Source organism: Helicoverpa armigera, chromosome 8 (assembly GCF_030705265.1).
Source record: "Helicoverpa armigera isolate CAAS_96S chromosome 8, ASM3070526v1, whole genome shotgun sequence".
In the NCBI taxonomy this organism is placed as follows: domain Eukaryota; kingdom Metazoa; phylum Arthropoda; class Insecta; order Lepidoptera; family Noctuidae; genus Helicoverpa; species Helicoverpa armigera.
In genome coordinates, this window is record NC_087127.1 from 5,715,057 (window position 1) to 5,738,499 (window position 23,443).

A 23,443-nucleotide genomic window follows, 5' to 3' on the forward strand; every position below is an offset into this window, starting at 1 on the left:
CTTGAATATGTATTTTTTAAGACCCGTACCGTACGGAATCGTCGCTCATATTGTTTTCTACGGCAGTATACCTAATTATACTTTGTGTGTTTATTTTTTTATGCAGTTTTCAATCATTCGAATTCATGAGAGGTTTAACGAACCACGAGCTACTTTTACGAAATAAATGCTTAACTGTAGTAAACTTGAGTAAAACTAGAAAACTTAGGAGTCATAATTAAAAATTGAAAAGTAATTTCTTTTATTTGTATCATACAACGTGACGCATCCTTCTGTTACTTAACCATAATATTGTACAGAGTGTTCCGATCAATCAATGGTGTAGAGGTAGACTGTAGCTGTAGATCGTTGAAAATAATTTTTGACATTACAAATATCCATAGACTTCGCGACATCTGAGTTTTTGTTGTATTATATCTGTGGTAAATAAAATGAAGATAAGATTTGCAATGCTATGACAGAATTTGTTATACATTTTTTACGCTAATAAAATAACGAAATTAATTACATTTTATTGTATTGTAACATAAATTTGTCATGACATCGTTTTCTAAGAGATGAGTGTCTTCGGAGATTTTCAACGCGTGTGGGTGCAACGTTTTCCAGAGAGTGCTTTACCAGCAGCTTGGGAAGAAGATGTCAGGGCCAATTTGGCTAAACACAAACAAAAAGTTGCTATATTAAGAGAAGAATTGGAGAAAGAAGAGTTTTATGTGGAGTATTTAGAAACATTATTATCAGATGTCGAGAAACATAAAGCCGTCGCACAAGGCAACCGGACGGCTCCGCCCTCGGGGGGTGACGTGAACGATCTCGACGATAAGGCTTCTGATAGCAAGCAGGTAAATCATTCAGATTATGTGACTATCATAATAAAGGTCTACTTAAGTAAAACACACTTTGAGTATTCCTTGATTTTCATACAAAATAAAATTATTTTTAATTATTTTCAATTAAACTGTGAATTTTATCTTATTTAAAGTGTTTTAATTCAATTTTGTTGTAAACTTCTTCTAAAGTTTCACATGATATTTAGTACTGTCATAAATTGCAATCAAAGCAATTCATTTTAAAAGCACCACAAATTGTAAGCAGGTTTATTTTAGTGAATAAAATAATATGGTTCCTGGAACTGTCTCACTTGTACTTTTCCTCTACAGCTTAATTATGTACTTCATACACATTGGGATGATTCATTAAGTCAGCCTTGTTACTCTATCTAAGAATAAAATTCAATGTGTAAAGTTTAACAGAACACAGAACTAATAAAAGGCCATTGTTAAGTCAACACAGAAATTATTATAGGTAGTATTCCCACAGTAAGCTTTAGACTGAAGTTAGATGAATTGTACCAAAATCTTTTTTAAATTCATATGCAACTAATTTTAGATACTGTCAAGAATGCCAATGAATAAATTTTATTTCATATTCTAATTAGACAAAACAAATATTCAAATATTTAACCTTTTCAAATGTAGATTAGCATAAGATAGCTAATATTCATTGTGTGAACGTGCACAGAGGTGCAACCACTTTAACCTTTATTGCTTTAAGAATAATAGGGATGTATAGTAATATGTATGAATTTGTTGGTCTCTGTTTAATTTATTATTAGGTACACTATTGGATAATCTACTTTACTAATATACTTTAATATACCTAGTTTTATTAAATAAATGAATTCTGCTATGTTGCTATTTTAAAAGAGGTAAACAATATTGATCGGACTTCTTCCAAAAATTCTGTAATAAACAACTACTTAAAATAAAAGTTCAATTGATCAAGTACAGTTATTGCAAAGCTCAATAGCGGTCCACAACAAACTTCCAAGGACTATACTATTAATATTATTCAGACACATTGCAGTAAATTGTAGAAATTATTAAAAATCTACATAACAATATGAACAGGAGAAACTTGAGATCTCTATTCAAAATACTGTGTACAAAGTATGGAATTTCACAGCTATAAACAATAAACAACATTAAGATCAGTATAAAAAAACAAACAAACATCCCAATTGAGAAACTCTTCCTTTTTGAGAAGTCTGTTTTGATAGTAACTACAGAAATTTATCATATATACTGCATTATTAATTACTGCCTTATTTGCCATGGTCAATGGTGTTTTAATAAAGTATTACAATGTATGGTTAAGCTTACGCTCATCTACCTGAAATATTAGTAACTGTGGCATAAATATTAATGTTATGGAAATATTTAACACACATGAGTGCTAATTAATTAATATTTAATGTTAACTGTTAATTGATTTGTGAAGCGTGTGAAAGTAACAGTATATTTGACCTGCTTCATGGTTGTTTTTGTATCTTGCTACATGAGTGTCTACAAATTGTTATTATACATGTTGTTACAAAAATACCTGTCATTCCAAAAGGGGGTTAAGTTGCCCCCCTATTAAGGGTCAATTAACAAATATTTTTCAACAGGTTTATCAAAATAATGAATAATAAGAAAGTCAAGTTTTGAAAGAAGCTTCTCATCTTTTTTTAAAGTACTTTTGCAACACATTGTATAACTATGCAGAGGTGTGTTGAGTCATGAATGTGTATGTAAAGGAGGTGGATATCACAATAAGGAGTGTTGATTTTGAATATCAATAAGTTCCTTACTAGCGTTTACTATTCTGTTCAATAACAAGACATGTGAAAACTGATGTGCTTAGCTTTAGTTTGGTGTTTAAAAACATAGTATAGAAGCACTTATTTTACTGGCCAGTTGAAATTACTTTAATTATTAAATTATCTTTCCATATTTTATATTCCAACATTCCTTCCTCAATATTTTTGTGCAAAAATAACCCATTTTAACCAGTAATTTAGAGCAGACCATGTCATTGTGTTAATTAGTTGAATTTGAGTCAAATGTGCTCATTGGCATTCATAAAAACTTAATTAAGTGCCCAGTTATTACAGCTATTTAGATTGGTGTTTACATCCTTTAGTTTATAGTATGAAAGCATTGCTGCTCAAGGCTGTATTAGGTTTCAACATTCCATTAATGTAATTAAAGTATGTCCAAATATTGTTGCAGTCTTTCAGCAGATAATGATGATTGTTAATCATTTGTTTTTTAGGAGTCTAACTCTGATTCGCTGAAGAAGAGTGAAGTAAGTCTTAACAGCAATAAAAGTGAGGATTCCACGCCTGAAACAGCTGAGTGTGAACCCGTGCAGCTCAGAAATAAACCAGTTCGCGTTACTGAGAGGAGTTCAGTGAATCAATGCATCAATGAGTTATCAAATCTTGCTGCGGAGGCGGCGCGGAGAAGATGTAATAGTGAAATAGTCCAGAGAACTGACATTAATCAGGATACTAATGGTAAATATGTTATATTAATTAGTATCATTACCTAGTTGAAAAAAAATTCTTCATAGTTTTTTAAATGTTCCATTTATCATAATGTTCTTCTGTCCCTAGTTAAAGCTTAGATTATAACAGTATTCCAACGGCAATGATCATTATTGCAGTAGCAGTAGAACAAACAAGTCCAAATCAAGCCAAAAACCGTCCAACATCACAAACTGGTGATTTTGTAACAGTCATCGAAGTAAATGGTCTGAAATTAGCAGCTTCAAAGAAGTCGGAAGAGTCCCAGCAATCTTCAGAGGGCAGTCCTGTTGACCCTGTGGCGATCGCTAAGAAGAAGGTTCCACCTAAGTAAGCATTCTTTGTTTTATTAAATATTTAATAAAGGTTTTAGAATAAAATATAATTCTTAAGATTAATGAAAAAAAGATCTCTAAAAGTTTATTGACATCAGTAATTCTTGTCTAAAATCTATACTTTGTGTGTAGGCCTCCACCAAAAGTGTTCAGTAAGCGTGGTGCATCGTTGCCGGAGACTGGGCTCGCAGAGGACAGCCCGCCTTCCTCGCTGGGACGTAGAATCCGTAACGCGGAATCACGCGAGTCCATTGCTAGTAGAGCGTCGACGCCCTCCATTAGTGAGAGAGTAAGTATTTACATAAATCATTAAGTCATATGTTACATACATATATTATTTACTAGCTTCTGCCAGCGTTTTCACCCGCATCCCGTGGGAACCTCCGCACGAACCCCAATGAAATGCCTATAGCCTTCCTCGATAAATGGGCCATCTAACACTGAAAGACTTTTTCAAATCCGACAGTACTTCTTGAGATTAGCGCGTTCAAACAAACAAACTCTTCAGCTTTATAATATTAGCATAGATAGATTACATAAATATTTTGTTTCTAGGTAAAAAGTTATGAATCCATCAATTCATTGTCGTCGGAGCGTAAGCGTTCTGGTGGGGCGGCTACCCCTCGGTCCATAGATGAGGAAGCTACGTCCACTACACCGGACTTGGGTGAAGGAACTGACGCAGACAAGTCGGCGCCAATATCCTTGGAGAGTATACCCGCGGCCGTGCCAGGCTCTGAAGATGAACCTTACTATGATCAAGTGCCTGTGGACATCAATGATGGCGAATATGTTTATATACAAGCAGGTGAGTCTAGTATTTATTTTCTGATTAGATTCTAATATAATAAGGACCAAATTTTGAATATTTTTAAATATGTTGTACAAATAGAAGGTACCATAAACAAAGGAGTTTTTCCGTAAATGTTGTACAACCTTGTTGTAGTCTCCATTCATTGTTTTTTAATATTGATGTTTATCCTTATTTGAGACATAATATTAATTAATACCCATTATAATAAAATGAATAGAAAAGTTTATTTATCCAGCGTTAGTCATTCATAACAACAATGTAAGTATTGTTTGCGGTTTAATGTACATAGGTACCCATTACGTGTTTACGTTACTATCGTTCCTAATTTAGAAATTAAACAGAATCATGAGTAATTGGTCAACAAACACGTATATTTTCGTCCCTTTTAAAGAAAATATGCGTAGTTAGTTATTACGGAGAAGCAAAAAGTTATTATTTCCACCTGTTCTCTTGTATTTTCTTAGTAACATACCTATCATAATTTGACAAATGAGGCATGGAAGCGTTACATTGGTTCACTGAGTATGTGACGTCTCCTTTGTGTTATTCATTCACTCGAACACTCACTTCTGCACCGATTTCAAAAAATCTTTTAACGTGTGGGAATGTAGTCCCCTTGAGGCGTTGTAGATAGATATTTCAAGAAACAATGGGACTTTGTACACAGAGTAACTTTAGTTCAGGCAACTATTATGAATTTGGTTAAATTGCTTTGAGTGAGAAATCCCATTTTATAATATGAAAAAAACTTATTGCCAGTTGCTGCAATAGTAGTTCCACATCCAAAGCACAAAAGTTTGGATGTGGGAAGTGGATCTCTTTTGGCACGGTATAAATCTCGAGAAACTGATAGGGAAGAATCTGTTGTCAGCTACTTGACCGGTAGAGATGCCTTGGGGCATAAGTCTGACAAAGGTCAATTTTTTTGTACAGTTACAGCCTTTTTATCGTCCCACTGCTGGGCACAGGTCTCTTCTCACACGTAGAAGGATTGGGCGTTAATCACCACGCTTCTCAATGCGGGTTGGTGATTTTTTTTGTACATGAAGTTTAAATAAATCTTTTGTATGTGTAAGGCGGTACGGGTTCGAGTACCGAGGACGGGTCGAGCGGCGCGAGCACGCTGCCGCTGGGGGCGAGCGCTCCGAGCGGCCCCACCGCGCCCGCGCCTCCCACCGCTCCCCGCGCGCCCGACTCGCCGCCCTGCGCCACCGCGCCTAACTACGTCAACATACACTACTTTATACAGTAAGTTTTACTATTAATGGCTGGGGTATGATATCCTAGCCTTCATCAGAAATAAAACGTCAATTCGTATCACAATAAATTCTTGTATTTACTTTTAAAACACATTTTGTAATAGCAATCGTAAGCAAATATTGAAAAAACATAGTTTATCCGTCAATGAAGGAATCGCGCGTTCCATCTGTCAAAATTATAAACGGTTGTCAAAGTCATCACAGTGGCAGCAGTGTTGCCCGTATAAAATAAAAGGATCTAACTATGTGTATTTATCACTAGTCTAGTATTCCAATTCTTCGACCGCGGCGAGAAATCGCGAGGGCCTTCTTCACCTAAAAACGCATGAATAACTGCAAAGCGCCTATCTCTGTAAGCCTGTCTCTGGCTGAATAAAAATTTGTTCTTTCTGAATATAATGACCTTAAATATGTAGAAGAAAAAATATCCCGTTTGCCATTCTATTAAGTGTGATTTGACTACAAATGATCCAGTTAATAAAGTCTATAAGCCACATACTGAATTTTTAATTATGTGGTTTAACGCTTCATATATGTAATTATGTAGATTTAACGTTTATTTCCTTTTAAAGGAAAGGCGGTGATGGTACGGAAGCAAACGAAACGGTGTCCGACCTGGCGGATTCCAGCGACACTCCGCTCTTACTGAGAACAATATCTTCAGACACGGAAGCCAGTGCTACACCGCCGGCACTTAGGAAACTGCATACTCAGGTAACAATTCGCCTTCACTCAACTCACTCAACGGCCTTTTCGTCTATTGCAGACGATTTATGTGGTGGTGTCTGTGATACAACGCCTTTCGTGACTGAACAGACCGATTCGAGAGTGACATTTCTTCACTACCTACATAATATAAAACAAAGTCGCTTTCTCTGTCCCTATATCCCTATGTATGCTTAAATCATTAAAAGTACGCAACGAAATTTGATGCGGTTTTGTTAATAGATAGAGTGAAAAGGATAGTTTATATGTATCCATTAAATAGTGGGAAAATACGCGCGGTCGCTAGAATAAAAATAAATAAACGTGTACAAAACTAGACTTTTCGGCTTATTTTTGTATATGAGTCACCTTGCTTCTAACAAACAAAGTAATTTGCACAAACGAATGACTTTAATAACTCATTTCTAGTCAAGTCTACTATTGTTTTCACATTAAACGCCGAGGATTTCGTTATTAAGCAATATGTAAGCGTATTACACTGTGGTGCATATCGTATGGAGAGGAATTTTAATCTAAATTGCATAAGAGTGTCTATGCCATTTCCGTTTCATACGAACTAAGAAGCGGTATCTAAGAAGACATTCACAAATATAATACAGATATAGAATTAAGGCAATATGTATTTTGTGAAAACGTAGTTAAAACTGTATTCGCCAAAAAACCATGAAAAACATTGACCAAATCTTCAGCTAGCGAAACATTAACTGGAGTTTTACCAAAGCGTTAAAGCTATAGCGTAAAATCAGGAAAGGCGTAATTATGATAATACATGTTATCTCCACCACTCAACTTCTTGTAAATAGTCGCAATCATTTAGTAGGTTCCCCAAAATCACAAAAATATAATAAGAAAAAAAAACAAAGTGTCACAAAATAATTGATTTAATTAGGAAGTAACTTACAGTAACGACTATTCCTATATTGTTCCTGTGATAGATAGAGTAGGAATGTTTATTTTATACATACTCTTAAGACAAATGTCTATGAACTTAACTAAGTCTTTAATTCCTTATCTACAAATGAGACTAAAGATAAGAAGTCGTTATACAGTTTTCAAATAGTCTATATTAGTTTGAAATACTAGTTGGCGATATTCTCATAACTAGCAGTATTTTTTCTTACACTGGGGTGATTAATTTTATGATGTCAAAAGGCTAATTGCTAGACGAAATAAATTAAATTATTTTGCTTCAGTAAGTCAGTTGCTTCTTTCGTTGTATATAATAAGCCCCTCTTGTGTACCGGCATTCTGTAAAACAAACATTAAAAATTAATAACTAGAATTTTTAGTATTTATAATCTTAAAAAAAATATATTTCTTCGAAATTGCTTAATCTATTCTCGCCGGTAGCTATATAAATTCTTGCATGCTAATTAACTCTGCCAAATAATCCAGTCCTTAATTTTTTTTAGGTAAAGTTTATATGAATCTCTTACCTCAATCTCTTTGACTTCTGAGTATTTTTCTATTTTATCCGGTTTCTTATCGTTAACAGTTAGCGATATAAGTTTTTCTAGTTCGAGAGGATGCTCTTCCGTCTTCAGGTTGCTTCCCTTCGCCTCCGTAGTATAACTTTCCGTAGAAGTTATTATCAAAATCTCTGTTGGCTTACTCATAACACTCGTACTCGTTTCTTTTGGAGTCGGTTCTGTTGACTTTGCCGCTAGAGGTTCTTCCGAAACATTTAAGATATTATATTCTCTGCATTCTCCTCGAAAATTGGTATCATAAATGCTGCAGGTAATATTCCTACATTGAGTCTTGTTACATTTGACTGTAGTACAAGTTTGATCGTTACAAGAAACAGATACTTTGTGGCCTCCGATGTCTATGATGTTGTTAGGGTCGCTTGTGGCAGCTGCTATAAGTGGTTGAGCCGCAGGTTGACCACTTTCCTCAGAACTCCACCAAAGATAAGAAAAGGGATATTTTATCCATTCCCATATGGAAGTCATAATTCCACGGCCTTCTATTACTTCATCTGCAATTGATACCACGTATAAATAAATAAAAGAATAACTTTTTTTGCTTGAGACACTCAAAAAATATCCGGTTAAATAAGTAGAAATGTTTGTAATGAAATAAAGTCGTACTTACCTTCTGTTACTGGTTTACCAATGCAACCGTGAACAAAACACAGGAGAAACACTACAACTATCTTAGACGCGAGCATGGCGACAGTTAATATAGATACTCTTAACGGGAATAAATGTTTAAACAGTCCCAGCTCACCTTTATATACATACCTGAACTAAGTACGTTATTATCTATGGGGAGATAAGATCCTGTTGGGAATGTTTACTTAATGAGACAAACGTGCATATTTAAGCATTCTAACTTTAATTTAATTTAGTTTACGTTTATGATGGTTCCAAATAATTAAAGAACATTGTAATTAATAATACGCCCTCCAATGGTCTAGTATTTGTATAGGTTGTTTGTTGTTGTACCTTTGTTGTTATAAATTTACTAATAAGTGAGAAATCCTGTCTTAAATGTCTCACAGTGCGTTGACTGACCTTCATGATTTTCAGCCAGACTAACATCACATAGAACACAACTTATTTTAATATTAGGACACGCCAAAAATCTGCACACAGTTCTTGATTTATTACACGTTGTTAGTACTTTTAATCGACGAGTGGACCTCTTTTTCAATTTATCCATTGCTTTCTTCAGAAGTTCCTCTGCAAGTGTTGTCTTATTGAGCGGTTTCCGCATAGGTTCATCAATAGTATTGAAACTCATTGCTTCTATCGTCGATATAATATTAAGCAGCGATTCATTTGGAATTTCTTTTAATAATAACTTCCCTTTTGCGTCAAAGTCAATTATTTTAGTATTCAACTTCTTAATGGTTCTCCAAGGATTCCTATATAAGTTTTCTCCAATCTATTACACATAAAAGAAAATTGTATAGAGACAAACAGCGCCTGTTTCTAACAGAGGTCGCTCTGTTAAATTAATCATTATATTCTATGTTAAAGTGTACTGTCGTCGTGACATTTATTAGATAAGAGACACTTAAGCAAAAAAAACAGCAATACGTAATGTAATAATCATAAGCAATATGAATTTGTTATTCTATCCAAACTAAGATGTCAAATGTTTATGGAAAACAAAAATAAGTTAAATAATAAATATTTACATACCGGAAATCCAATACAAAAACTTGTGATAACAAAAATTATCATAAGTAAAACTGGATATATTGTTATCAAGTGTAATTCAAAACGTAGAACCATTCTATCTGGATGTTGGAGTCATAATAAATCTAGCCGTTTAACACAGCTTCAAGCAATGACTGAGTAGAATTAGTAAACAATCGATTATTCAATTGAGCTTATTTATTAAACATAACTAGAACTTACATAAGTTTTGCACCTTTAGTATTCGAACAATGACCTGCAGTATTCAATTCTTTGACGGAACATCGAGATTTCACAAAATTCTTTTTGGATGCAACAAGTGTGATACATTTAGCGTTAATGCAAAACGTTGCCTTTCCAAATATTTTTCCCAACATTTTGTTTTGCAAAATGTCTACTATCTCAAATGCAATATTTGAAGGCAAATCCATAATTGACTCCATCGATGCTAGGCTATCTAAAACAAATAATTTTTTATAACATTATAACCCAATTTAATTAACACGCGATTCTTAAAATATAGAATCTAGATGCTAGCTTCTAGGTTGATCTTACCTGCGCTGTTCGTCCCTCCGCAATGTCCTCTGTTATTCGGTCTATCTGAGGGCAAGCAAACCCTATGCAGACATGTCTTGTTGCCACATTTCATGGAATGACAAACTTTTTGAGAGCAGAATGTTAATACTCCACGAATATATTTGCCGACAAAAGACATAAAAGCTGGGACAACCGTGTCAACATCATCCCAGTCCACGTCACCGAATATGGCCTGTTCTAGTGCCCTAGTATGATTCTGACGAATTGTATCTTTACTCATGTTTAGCTTCGTTTTCTTATGTTCATTTTCTAGTATCATAGTGGTTATATTCTTGTTCGTTTTTATATCGTCCTTGTTGGTAATATTAGGCCAATACAATAACTCTGCGTCACTTAACAAATTTTTGTCTGCCTTTTTCCCAATATTCTTTTCTTTTGGAATATCGTTTTTTGCGGATTGCACATCGTTGAGCGTCAAATGGATGTCACTATTACTAGGTATATTAACATTCGAAACATCACGTTTTTCGCGCACGGCTACTGGAACCTTCATTGTCATGTTAATGTTCTTTCTAGGAAAATCAGTTTCAATACTATTTTCTATTTTATGTGCATCTTCTGTTCCATTATAAGTACTATTTGTTATATTAACCATTAGATATATACTTTCCTCGGTCTGAGTTTCATTTAAATTGTCATCAGTTTTGTTAATCACAGAATTAATTTCAAGTTGTAAGACATTTGAGGGTTGTAGGTTGGTATCATTATATAATAAGTTACTATTATTATCGTTCTTAAATGTATCGCTTATGTTGTTATCACTCAAATGGTTTGAGAACAATGGTTGTTGCTCTACCTTAATATTTTGAAAGGTAATAACCTTCTTCCGGTGTTTTTTGTTATTATTGTTAGTTCTGGATTTCTTTTTCTTGTGGATCGTAATTTTGTGCAAGGGTGTTGAATCATCTTTAGTAAACTTTGCTTTTTTGAAACCAAATATTTCCATGGGAACTGGGAAATTGAAATAAGGAAATGGCAAATTTACCCCAGGCGCGAGTTCTTTAGAAAACAAGTCATCAGTTTCAAGCATTCTGTCGCGATTGTGAATTTTATATTTTCCGAGAATATCTTGAGGCTTTGGCAGTTGAAGATCAATTTTAATGCGAATATTAAGCGTATTGTCGCCCAGCAAATCTTTCATATTTTCGTCAATTAAATGTTCAGATTTTCTAATAGAGTTCTCATATGGTGACGAATGTTGATATCTTTTCTGGTCATCCGTGGAACGCATTCTGATTTGTTCCATTGGATCTCTCAACAGTGGATCGAAGCGAACCAAGCACTGTTTACAACCGCAATCGCATGGAAAGTGATTGCTTTTACAAAAACAGGAAGACTTAATAGGCTCGTAAGAAGATTTATGCAAAATTGGAGAGAGATCTATGATTTTTTTTTCATTGAACATAATTTTTTCAAGTGGTACAAATTCCTCATGATTACCCTTTGGAGTTATAGTGGTCGCTTCTGGTTTGTTATTCATGTATCTTGATTTTGCGTTTATAGGAATGAATACATCTAAAGGACTTCCGAATGGTGAAGGAGGAAATTTAAATGTTCCTGGATTGTAATAACTATTAGCGTAGAAGTAATCGTCATGTTTGTTATCCAGTCCCGGTTTTGTTTTTGAATATTGATCATGGCGTGGCAAAAGAGGTACTTTGTTTTTACCTTTAGTTTTTTCTAAATAAGTTTTTCTTTGTCTGTGGGCCTTATCCAAGTAGTGTTGATATTCAGATAGAAGATTTTCTATGGCTTCGTCACTTTGGCTGTCGCTGTTCGCAAATATATCGAACGGTGTAATCTGAAAACGTAAGAAATGTTTTATCAAGTCACATATTGTTACGATGCCGATGGTCACAAATTGTACAGTAATACTTACACCATTATTTTCAAATTCATTTATTATATCAGCGATATCACTGTAGATAATAGTATCATAAATTGGACTCACTTCAATTCGATTAGATTCGGAACCTAAAAGTAAACGAGATTCTTTTAAATTATTGGTTTCTTACAGTATCAATTTCTGTCTCAAATCTTTTGACTTACTTTCTGAATCATAGCTGTAAATGGCACTTATAAAGAAGAAAAAATTGAAGACTAATGTAATTTTCATGGTTCGTTTCCCATGCAGAAATCTAAAAGAATGATTTAATCTGAAATGGTACTGATGGTTTACCATTTAATGTTTACCTTTCTAGGCTGAATGTTACTGCAAACAAACGTTTTAATGGCTATTGTGCACTGTTGCGAAACTAGTTATACAACTTCTCCGATTATACTCTTTAATTAATTTGGTATTTTTGTTATGAATAATGAATTTAATTATTTTTAGGAGTCGAGCAGCAACAATGCGGAGGCAGAGCGGCTGACTATGCACCGTTGCATAATAACAAGTATCATTGAGAGTGAAACCGTTTATGTTGAATGCCTTTATGTTATGGAGAAGGTAATTTATGAAAAAAACCTTAAACCTAAACCTAACGTAAACTAGTCCTTAAAAAAATATTATGATTCTGAATAGATTATGTTTTTTATAAGTCTCGAAATAATATCAATAAACTGTAACAATTTAAATTATATTTGTTTTTCAGTATATGAATGCAATCAAAGCGACACTGTCGACATCGCAGCCAGTCATCACAGAAGAAGAATTTAACACAATCTTCTACAAAATATCTGAGCTGCACGAGTTACATAAGAACTTTCTCGAAGGACTGAAAGCAGCTGTCGCTAGTTGGGAAGAGCCTCTGTCTGTTGGAATACATTTCAAAAAAATGGTATGCTATTTAATACCTTAAGCTGTAAATTCTAGATATCCTATCCTAATAGACTCCTTATCTTATTATATAGGAATCATATATATTAATTTAATTAGTCTTATTTCAATAGACATCTCTAACTTTACCAATATCTTCTTTTAAATCATGATTACATTTTACTAGATATACCATTTCAGTTCAGGTATTAAAAAAAAATGTTTTTGTATAGGCTGAAAACATAAACATATACGGAGCATTCCTGCACAACTACGGTCGCGCGACGGACGCGGTGCGACGGCGATGTTCCTCGTCGCAGAGCTTCGCGCATCTCACGCGACAGATCTCGTGCCACGGACAGCCGATGTCTTTGGACGATCTGCTGCATAAGCCCGTCGCCAGGGTTCAGAAGAACGCACTAGTCTTGCATGTTAGTAATGTATTTAAATTCTATTTTGGATGGATTGGAAAATTCGTAATTAAATGACTCCTGCTTCGAATGGAATTTGGAAAAATTTATGACTATTGATCTAAAAACTGGTGTTCCAGGGACGCCTGAAGTCTTTTGAGCGGTGCCCAGCCACAAGTTGACTTTACTATTTTGAATTATGTATATTATATAATTTTTCTCGTATTTACGCTTTAGGGTTTACTTATTGATGCTCATGTCTAATAAAATTCTGCCTGTATAAAAGATTTTTATAAAATTGAAAATTATTTGTGCCATATTTGTTTTTGTAGGATCTTATAAAATACACTCCAGCCAGTCACCCTGATCACGCCATGCTGACGGAAGCCCTAAACATGACTCAGCATTTCCTAGACGAATTCAATATTATTCAAACTAAATCCATGTTCCCTGTAAGTATTTATCTCCATTTAAATTTGTATGATGACTAATGTAAGTAGAATCGAAGTTCGCAAGCCTATGATTTCTTATCTATTCGTAGAATGCCGACCGCGCCCAAAGAAGACTCGTCAAGAATTCGTTTATCGTGGAACTCTCAGATGGGCACAGAAAATTAAGGCATCTATTTCTTTTCAATGATGTCATTGCCTGTGCCAAGTATAAGGTAACTACGGTAATATGTGTTTGTATTTATGTTCTGAGTAGAATCATTTGAGATGCAAACGCCAACCGCATTAGAGCACTAAAATTGTAATTTTTTAGAAAGCAGCACTATATGGCTTACGTTAGCATTCCATTTGTGTACTACTCAGTGGTTTTTTACACACACAATTGTTCTATTACTAAGATTTAATTTATTAATACAGGCATCAGGACGCGACAAATTCACGTTCGAGCTAAAATGGTTCATCCCTCTGCCGGACATTGTGGTGGTGGAAGACGAGAGTGTTGGCGCGAACGCGAACGATGCGCGGGAGACTTCGCCTGCTAACATTGTGGCGCTTAAGTCGCAGGCCTCCACTGTACGCGATCAGATACTCGCTGAGGAAAGGGCTGCGGCTGATGATAAGGTGAGCTGGTAGATTTGTGTTTTTGCTAATGTAGACGTCGTGGATATAGTGTGTGTCTGTTTGCATGGTGACAGACTTAACGGTAGCAATCGTTGTTAATACTTGTATATATCCATGCTTTATTATTTTATAAGAAAAAATACTTGTAAAATTGGGAAGTGATGTCACAATTTTTTTTCTATTTTACTAAGGTCCACCGATAATACGCGACTAAACCATTGGCAGAACCATAAACATCCGTTTAATTTGAAAATTGTATATACATACATGATCCTTTTATAGAAAATCCGTATCGGCGGTCGCGGCGCCGCAGAGAGGCAGCGCAAGAAGCTGGCGGAGCTCGAAGCGGCGCTGGTACTAGCTTCCCCCAACCTTACCTTCCGAGTGGGAGCCCGGGCACCAGGCTCGGCTAGTGCGTTGCAGCGACAGCACATCTTCTTCCTCAGCTCCGAGTACGAGCGAACGCAGTGGATCGACTCTATACATGCTCTACAGGTTAGAATGCTTTTACTGTTTTGCGCATACTTTGCGCAATTATGCGCATAATTTGCGCAAAATGAGTGTCAGTGGCGCGAAATATTGTGATAGGCTGCTTTTCTTTTTATATAATTGTTAATATTGGTGGTTTCAGGTGAAAATGTTTAAACCTTATCAGCGCTTACTCTATGCCTAATACGTCTATTTTTTTCGACTGTTAAAAATTGAGTCAATCGCACTGTGTTTGAAGTGCAACAAAACTTTAGTCACTTCACTCATCCCAATATTTCCTGCTTAGCGCAATATGTTCAAGCTTTCTCAAACAACCCTGAATTAAACCCTTAATTAACGAATGTTTGTCACGCTAGGCATCATCAGCACCACCAGCGGGTTCGAGCGCGATCTCAATGCTGGAACTTCAAGCGTGGGTGACGGCGTGCCGCAGCTACTTGCAGACAGACATGGGCTCGTACCTGCTGCGCAGCGGCCGGGATGACTCGCTGCTGCTCGGAGATCTGCAGCTGCATGTCGGCGGCATGACCGCGCCGCTTGATACTGCTGCCGGTAATATCTTCTTTTTATCTTCACTACATAGTATAAAACAAAGTCGCTTTTCCTGTCTCCGTGTCCCTTTGTACGCTTAAATCTTCAAAACTACACAACCGATTTTCATGCGGTTTTTTTATCAGATGGATGATTTAAGAGGAAAGTTTTGTATGTATAATAACATCCATTAAATAGTGAGGAAGTACTGTTTTGCCTTGCGAAGCCGGACGGGTCACAATTTTCTTTTTGTTTGTACCGTAATGGCACGGAAACTACTATCGCAAACATAAATATGTTCCTTTCACGCATCCCCCAATCACTAAACAACCACAACTCAATATAATTAATAAACTTTCGTACACAGATTACTACATAGTGGTGGAAGTAGACTCTTACGGACACTACTTCCGCAAAGCGAAGTCGAAGCTGGTATGTCGCAGTGCTCAGCCGCGGTGGAACGAGAGCTTCACCTTAGACCTGGAGGGATCGCAGAACTTGCGTCTATTGCTGTATGAAGATGCCGCCAGGCCGGTGTTGCGCGGGAAATGTACTATAAAGGTATTGTTACAAACTAAATATATATTGCCATACTTTCTTTAAGGATACCTATAATATTTCCGTCTGAGAAAGTCTGCGTTGTACGCGTAGTCCGAATGTATAAATAAAATAGAATTATTTATGTTAATAATATCCGTCCACATGGCCATGTGCTCAGCCATTGTTTTTTTTAAAGTGTGGTCTGTTTATTGTAAATATTTATAAACATAAGTCATAAATGTTTGCTTGTATCTTCAATTGTAATTAAAAAGAACCGGTAAGAACAATGTTTACAATGGAACTAGGCGAGTAGGAGGTTAATTTTTTTGCAGCAGATTTTTTAAGGCACGTCCGTTTCGTACAAAATGTATAGATGCGTCGTGACCCAAAATATAGAAAGAGAAAACATAGGCCCTATGCTTTCTCTCGATGCCCTATGTCATAGGGCATCGATACCACGACGTTTACTCATCTGCGCACTCTCGTAAAACACAGAAAGGACGGGACAAGGGTGTAAGCATACGAGGGTCTAGAGAGAACGGAAGTGCAGGCGATATTGCCTCGACTATTTTATGTTTGAAAAAGTTATCTGCGCTCTGTCCGCGCCCCGTCTCCGTCTGACGTCTTTTCTGTGGTCTATGTAACATTTTAGTAGAACAAGGAGTTTCTCTATTTGTATCGTAGCTACACTGACATTTTTTGGTTGGCAGCTATCGCGCGAGTGGGTAGCGGAGAGCGCGGGCGGCGGCGTAGGACGTACGGTGTGCGTCGGCGGCGGGTCGCTGACGCTGCGCCTGCGCCTGCTGCCGCCCGAGCGGTCCGCGCGCCGCGTGCCGGCCGCCAAGCCCGGCGCACTCTTCGGCAATAAGATCACGCATGTCGCCAAGTCAGTATATACCTATAGCTGTCGCGCAAGTGGCTAATTCATTAGCAAGACAAATATCAAATTACTAGCGTCTGCCAGCGGTTTCACCCGCATCCCGTGGGAACCTCTGCACGAAGCCGGATAAAGAGTCTATAACCTTCCTCTATAGCACTGGTACTCAGCTGAATCCGTTTAGACTGGAAGCCGACCCCAACATGATTGGGAAAAGGCTCGGAGGAAGGAGCCTTCCTCGATAAATGAGCTATCTAACACTGAAAGAATTTTTCAAATCGGACCAGTAGTTCCTGAGATAAGCGCGTTCAAGCAAACAAACAAACAAACTCTTCAGCTTTATAATATTAGTATAGATTATTTTTCATTTCTATACTGGCTAAAGTTAAAAGTGGAATACCAGAGATTTTCTTTTGATAATTGCAAAATCTGATTCGAAAATATAACACCGGTCGTTTTGTCCACAGACGTGAGAAACGCAACATTCCATTTATAATAAGTGCTTGCGTCCGCGAAGTAGAGCGACGCGGCATTCACGAAGTGGGCATATATCGCGTGTCGGGAAGCGCTTCCGACCTCAACAGACTCAAAAAGAGTTTTGAAACCAGTGAGTATTTACTCATTTCTATAAGCTTGCTATGATTATTACTACTCGGACTGCAGAAATATAAGTGGTATTGTTTTTGCCCAGATGCCTATGAAGCTGAACAACTGCTGAAAGAAGTGGATATACATTCAGTAACTGGCGTGTTGAAGTTATATTTGCGAGAGTTGCCCGAGGCGCTGTTCACGGATGCTCTATATCCTGAATTGTTGAAGGCGTGGGGAGCTACACAAGTACGTACCTACCTCGCAACTCACTTAGGAATAATTAAATTTAGAATAGTTTCTAATTTTATATTTTTATATTGTTTAGGGCGCAGGCACGTCAGTGGACTCAGGACCGGCGCACACAAGACGCCACGCGCTGCTCAAATGTTACGCACAATTACCCGACCTCAACAAAAATTGTATCGACTTCCTCCTGAACCATTTTGTTAAGTAAGTGCCATTTTACACATAATACAGCTTTATGAATAACTAAACTAACAGACAAAACTTGTATGGTGCATTGAATCTTCGGCTCAATACTACTTTTTATTTATTTATATTGTACAAATCAGTCTGATCTCTGCTATGGAAAGTCAGAAGCATACATCATATAATTTATTCTAATCTGCCACATTTAACAATCTCTCGTTTTTACAGAGTGAACCAACACGAGGGCGAGAATAAGATGTCACTACACAACTTGGCGACGGTATTCGGTCCCACATTGCTTCGGCCGGGAAGTGCAGGAGCGGGCAGTAAGCAACGCACGGATCTCCTCGCCGCGGGGACAGTAGACGCCATGGCACAGGCCGGTATACTCTACTGCCTATTGCAGCAACGACAACTGGCTGCCCAGCTGTCGAGTCACCATCGCGCCCCCCATTCGCTGCTAGACTAGTCCCACACGCGTTTAGGATTATAGAGGAAAGGCATTGCAGAAGAGTTTACCATTGTAGTATTCCAGACGTCTACCAGGCATCCCGCCAAGGGATCCCCAATACCATGTCAGTTACTTCGTTTTGATACCAAGGCGTAAGTTATAATCTTTTCAATTTATGTAGTATTCGTACGAGATGACTTTGAATGTCATTTGTTAAAAAAATAAAATCTTCTGCCATGCCGACCCGAAGTCCTTTTACGCCTAACGAATATGAAGCCGTTCAGCTTATAGTCAACCTTCACAAACGGTCATGTAAGTTACTGTGGACGTACGTCCCGTAGATAGTCTTTACATTAAAAGTGGTTAAGTACTTCGACCCATAACGGTTTCGTGGAAAGTCGACATTTAATGAATTCGCTTCGGCGTATTCATATTACGGGTCATACGAAACGCGCCAAATCTATAGAAAGTCTCTCCATATTTCAAGCTTTTATTGAGATATATAACACCACCCGCCTTTATATTTTATCCCAGTATTACATTATATCCATGTTTGCTATTGCCTCAAAGTTCACTTTGGTGTTTGCCAATAATACCATATAATAAGCATGGATGTTTTCGGGAGTTTTGTCTGAGTATTTATAAGGTCAAAACTGTGAAACCAATATTATATAAACAAAGTTTTTTTTGCATTATTGGTTTTATGAAACTCGTTGCAAATTATGTTAACATTTTAAATACCTAGGTTTTACTGGTATGATGCACTTTGATATAGTTTTCAATGTTGAATTCGAATGTGGAACAACAAAAACATTTTTCAACAGAATACATTCCATTAATTACGACAACAGACTGATAAATAGATGTATCATAGAAGATATAACATTTACAAACGTTAGCATGTATTTAAAATGATGAAAAAGAATGTATGTAGATAGGGTTGCCAGGCTTTTCAGTATGCAAGTGGTTGTTTTTTTACATCCTTGTGGCCAATAACTTATACTGCCATTTTTCAGAAATTCAGTCAAGGAAAGTCTGATCTTATATTGCCAACTATTCAGTTAACAATCATTAATATTTTTTGTATACGAAATGGTTGTCATGGTTTCCTTAAAATGAGCTTGTGTGGTAGGAAACGTCCGAAACTTATGATGAACTATGGATTACCGGGAATCGGGAGAACATAAGTGCACAAATAATATGGACTAGATATGTTATAGAGAAAACTAGAACTTTGCTGTCTTAAATCTTTTTTCCCATATAAGGCTGATTGTATTGGTTGTTTTAGTAACAGCTGCAACGTAGTTATTTCTATTCTAAAGAAAAAACATTACGAAATGCATATTAGGTGGCTAGCTTGTACATTTTGAGTTCTGGCAATCCTGTAATTTGACAAGATTTTTATATAAGTTTATCGAGTCGTGTTTCATTCAATTGGTATTTTTTATAGCGGTTGTGACTTGTGCAGCTGGCATCGTCGCAAGGGTAGCATGGCTTGGTTAATAATAACGAACGAATTTGGGGGAAACGATTGAATCAGGATAAAACGATTTAATCAAGTATTACGAAGAGGGACCGAAATAAATGTAATAATTTATGGTAATAAAATCATTAGCATAAATTGATGAAGCAGACTGATACTAATGTATTTGTGAGCGATAGTGTTTACTTTTTACTTTTGAAAGACGACAAATTAATTTAATGTGTTTCTGTTATGTATGGATACAAATGAGAATTTACGACACATGCAGTTCAGGGGAGTCAATTCACGCTAAATAAATTTATTTGTGTGATTGATAACTAGCAGTTTCGAATCTGTTATCGGTCACATTTCATCAATAAAGTCTTTCATAGACGCGAAGCCACGCGTCGCTGGAGCGGATTATTTGATGAAGTTCTCGCGCTTCTCCAGTGCATGTTGTCGTTCTTATCGAATATATCTTTTACCAAATTATGTAAATCTACTTTCAGTACAGTCACAAAATTGATCAATTTATAGGTAGGTTTGCAAAAATTGAGGATTGACTATTTTATGCAGTACTAAATGAATGTAAAAGCAGATTAAAGAAATACTACTACATGATTAAATAATGGAATGATTATGAGTTAAAAACCAGCATCACATAATAATTATTAATACAGATTTGATCCTGGCTAAAATACTTTTGTTTGACCTTAGGTTCTTAGATCTCTAATGCCCGGTTTCTGAGGTCCACTTAACGAGAGTTTATCTATCCGTCAGCGCTATTGGTTCGATAACTCCTTCGAATGCGTTTCCGAGCTACGCGTCTTAAGTTAAACTCGGTTTAAACGGCGTATAACTTAACTGCCCATATTTGGCCGTTTATCTGTCCCATAACTTTGTTTGACGTTTAGATGTCACAAAAAATACCCGTTTTAGGTTACTTTCGTCGCGTCGAGTCAGTTTTAAAAGCCAGTGAACAAAATTATTATTAAAATGCCTACTTATAAAAATGCAAACAATGAATATAGATAATATGGATGCAAGCAGCTCATCACAATCGGATTTCGAAGTGGTTGAAATAATTTCTAATAGATCATATTAGTGTCACGGAATATAATGGACAGGAGAAATCCTATCGAAATGTTTACCTACATACAATTTGAAAAAGATATCGTTTTACATGTTGATTTCTGACACTTACGCGATTATTAGACATTAATTTTACGGATTTTATCGCAAAAGTACGTAAAATCCGTGAAAGTAGTTTTATTTAAGAGATATCGGTTTGAAAAAAAACACAGTAATACATCTGGATGATATTCATCACCCTTACTCTACCTCCTGTTGCGCTCCTTCAATGCACATGGTCTGAGTTGGAACAACTTTTTATTGCGTTTTTTATATAATTTTAAAGGTACATTTGTAAAAGAGCCATCTATCGACAGATTAAGAAGTACGTATCGGTTCCTTAACTATTTATCTGGCAGTTTGGTGCTCGGAAACGCAGCAAAAGTTAAACGGCGTTTATCAATTCAATAACTTTGTCGAATCGATAACTAACGAATAGATATCCAGAGACTTCAGAAACCGGGCATAAGACAATGGTATATTGAATACAACAATAGTTGAACTAAACAGGACTGTAGGATACTTTCATCTTTTTTAGCATTTTATATGCTAGTCGTGTGTATATGTTTTTTTTTTTTTATATCAGCACCACTTTAGTAATTTGGTAAAAATCCCTTCAACAGATTGTGGGTGTCACACAAATGTCGATTATGATGACTAGTTTATAACTTAGGTGTTCTATTTCACAAATAGGCTTAGGTGAAATGTGTTATATTAGTACTTAAAGTAAAATTTACCAAAAATAAAAATTCTTAGAACAATATTAATTTCATGTATTGAAATGCGTTTTTTTTTTTGTTGAAAGACATTAATTAATCTGTAATGTACGATAGTTTATGTTGTTGAGTAATATATTCAAGACTTAGTTAAGATTCTTCACAGTTTTATTTTTATCATCTTAGATAAACAATGTGTATTCTTCACCAAAGACCACTGTTTATGACATAATATTCTTTTAATACCCGATTAATCAATTTTGAGAAATAGGTACCTACTGATGTGTATTCATATAGGTGTTTATTTGAAATAGTAGTACTAGTAATTGTCATAAACTATATTGTATGAATACCAATATCTAACTTGTTTAATTTTTATATTGCCATTCTATGCACAGCATTTTTATCAACATTCTTTAAAATTAGTAAGCCACAGAGAATAAATACTTTGTTTGTCAATATGGACAACAAAAATTCATTTCTTCCTCTTGAATAATATCTTTTTAATGTTGTACTTTGTTTACTTGAGATCTTTTGTTGTTACTTAAATTGTAATAGATATAGTCAACAGGTTTTACATTTCCTTTATTAAAATGAATTACCTAGGTACAGTAAAGAATTGATTAAAACCATAATGCAATGATCAGTTGCTAAGTATGAATTGAGAGGATCAGTTGGTTTGCATGAACAAATTAGAATATTTATATTTTTTATTACTATTAAGAATGATCTTTTTGTCAGACTGAGAATACTTGTGCTTGCTGTTGCCAAATTTACCGTTGCCAATTGTATTCTTGATAATGATAGAGTAACATTTAAATATTTGGTCACTACTGATACAATTAGTCTTGATACATGTTAAAAAATGACATGATCCTGTTCACAAATGCAGTAATTAGCAGGCCTTTATAATAGATGTGCATTCATACCTTACGTTTAATAAACATGTTACCTTGTAGCCTGTTTTTACTATAAGTTTACTATTTAATTACTTTATTTTATAATTATAACCTACGATAATTGTTTATGGATAAGGGATTTTGCACATAATCTGGGGTGAGTATAGTGGCAAGGGTAATAAATCTTTCATTTTAACAATACCAGGCCTATGTTTGTATTTTTGCTGTTATTGCTTTCAGTTTGTGTGTTGAATCTCTGCACCAGCAGCTGTATTATATAAGTATTCCACAACTTGGTTATAATACCTACACATTGTATTTTTAATTTTTGTATATAAATGACACTATAATGTAGTTACATAAATTTTGCAATAAAATGTATTTTTAATACCACCTTTCCAAAGTCTTTTATTTACAGTCATTAATTGTTAGTAATAATTATTAGAGTTCCAATTTTGAATTTTTGGAATTAAATAAAACACACCATCTTAGTTGAATTTATAATATGAAACAGCTATACAATGTTAATTTGTGCTGTATATTGACATTTGTGGCCAAAATTCTTATAGGTTTCCAAAAAGGTTCTGATTCTATAAAACAATTTTTGTAAACGGGAATTCCAAAATGTATCACTCCAATGTTTAAATTGATTAAAAACAATACTAATATCCGTTTAAATGGTAACTTAATGGGTTTATGAAAAATGAGTATAGAAACAAAAGCAAATCTTTCATTTATCTAGAATATCTTAAGAGTATACTTGGCTAAATGTATAATGAAGGAATGTTCAAGGTATGTAGAGAATATCATCAAAAGTTGTTTATTCATATGCATGCTATGCATACATATGATTAACTGTA

At 35.5% G+C, this 23,443-nt stretch overlaps 2 protein-coding genes across 7 annotated transcripts; one reads left to right on the plus strand and one right to left on the minus strand.

The window, feature by feature from the left end:
- The first annotated feature begins 388 nt into the window (after nt 1-388).
- LOC110372772 (active breakpoint cluster region-related protein) lies at nt 389-22,980 on the plus strand. Of its 5 annotated transcripts, none has more exons than XM_064036051.1 (21): nt 389-842; nt 3,097-3,340; nt 3,493-3,679; nt 3,817-3,973; nt 4,240-4,492; nt 5,575-5,746; nt 6,330-6,471; nt 12,565-12,678; nt 12,824-13,009; nt 13,221-13,418; nt 13,730-13,849; nt 13,939-14,070; nt 14,264-14,467; nt 14,750-14,962; nt 15,313-15,508; nt 15,855-16,048; nt 16,738-16,913; nt 17,372-17,511; nt 17,596-17,741; nt 17,821-17,945; nt 18,153-22,980. In XM_064036051.1, exons 1-21 carry the CDS (start codon nt 558-560, stop codon nt 18,391-18,393), a joined length of 3,825 nt encoding a protein of 1,274 aa, XP_063892121.1. In that variant the 5' UTR covers nt 389-557; the 3' UTR covers nt 18,394-22,980. The 5 variants fall into 5 exon arrangements, with proteins under 5 accessions (XP_063892121.1, XP_063892124.1, XP_063892123.1 ...); XM_064036054.1 differs by having other exon boundaries at nt 13,939-14,061; XM_064036053.1 differs by having other exon boundaries at nt 3,589-3,679.
- LOC110372778 (uncharacterized) lies at nt 8,667-12,371 on the minus strand. Of its 2 annotated transcripts, none has more exons than XM_064036056.1 (5): nt 12,279-12,371; nt 12,109-12,203; nt 10,188-12,030; nt 9,636-10,089; nt 8,667-9,375 (listed from the first exon to the last, which is right to left on the minus strand). In XM_064036056.1, the coding sequence occupies exons 1-4, from the start codon at nt 12,343-12,345 to the stop codon at nt 9,851-9,853; spliced, it is 2,244 nt and encodes a 747-aa protein (XP_063892126.1). In that variant the 5' UTR covers nt 12,346-12,371; the 3' UTR covers nt 8,667-9,375; nt 9,636-9,850. The 2 variants fall into 2 exon arrangements, with proteins under 2 accessions (XP_063892126.1, XP_021185413.3); XM_021329738.3 differs by having other exon boundaries at nt 8,668-9,375; nt 9,855-10,089.
- Nucleotides 22,981-23,443: the final 463 nt, after the last annotated feature.

Coding starts and splice junctions, on each gene's coding strand:
- LOC110372772 (XM_064036050.1), top strand. CDS start 558: ATGAGTGTCTTCGGAGATTTTCAACGCGTGTGGGTGCAACGTTTTCCA. Junction 15,509..15,854: donor GCCGCTTGATACTGCTGCCG/GTAATATCTTCT, acceptor TTTCGTACACAG/ATTACTACATAGTGGTGGAA. Junction 17,742..17,820: donor AGGCGTGGGGAGCTACACAA/GTACGTACCTAC, acceptor TATATTGTTTAG/GGCGCAGGCACGTCAGTGGA.
- LOC110372778 (XM_021329738.3), bottom strand. CDS start 12,345: ATGAAAATTACATTAGTCTTCAATTTTTTCTTCTTTATAAGTGCCATT. Junction 12,031..12,108: donor ATGAATTTGAAAATAATGGT/GTAAGTATTACT, acceptor TTACGTTTTCAG/ATTACACCGTTCGATATATT. Junction 9,376..9,854: donor ACTAAAGGTGCAAAACTTAT/GTAAGTTCTAGT, acceptor TATGTGTAATAG/ATTGGAGAAAACTTATATAG.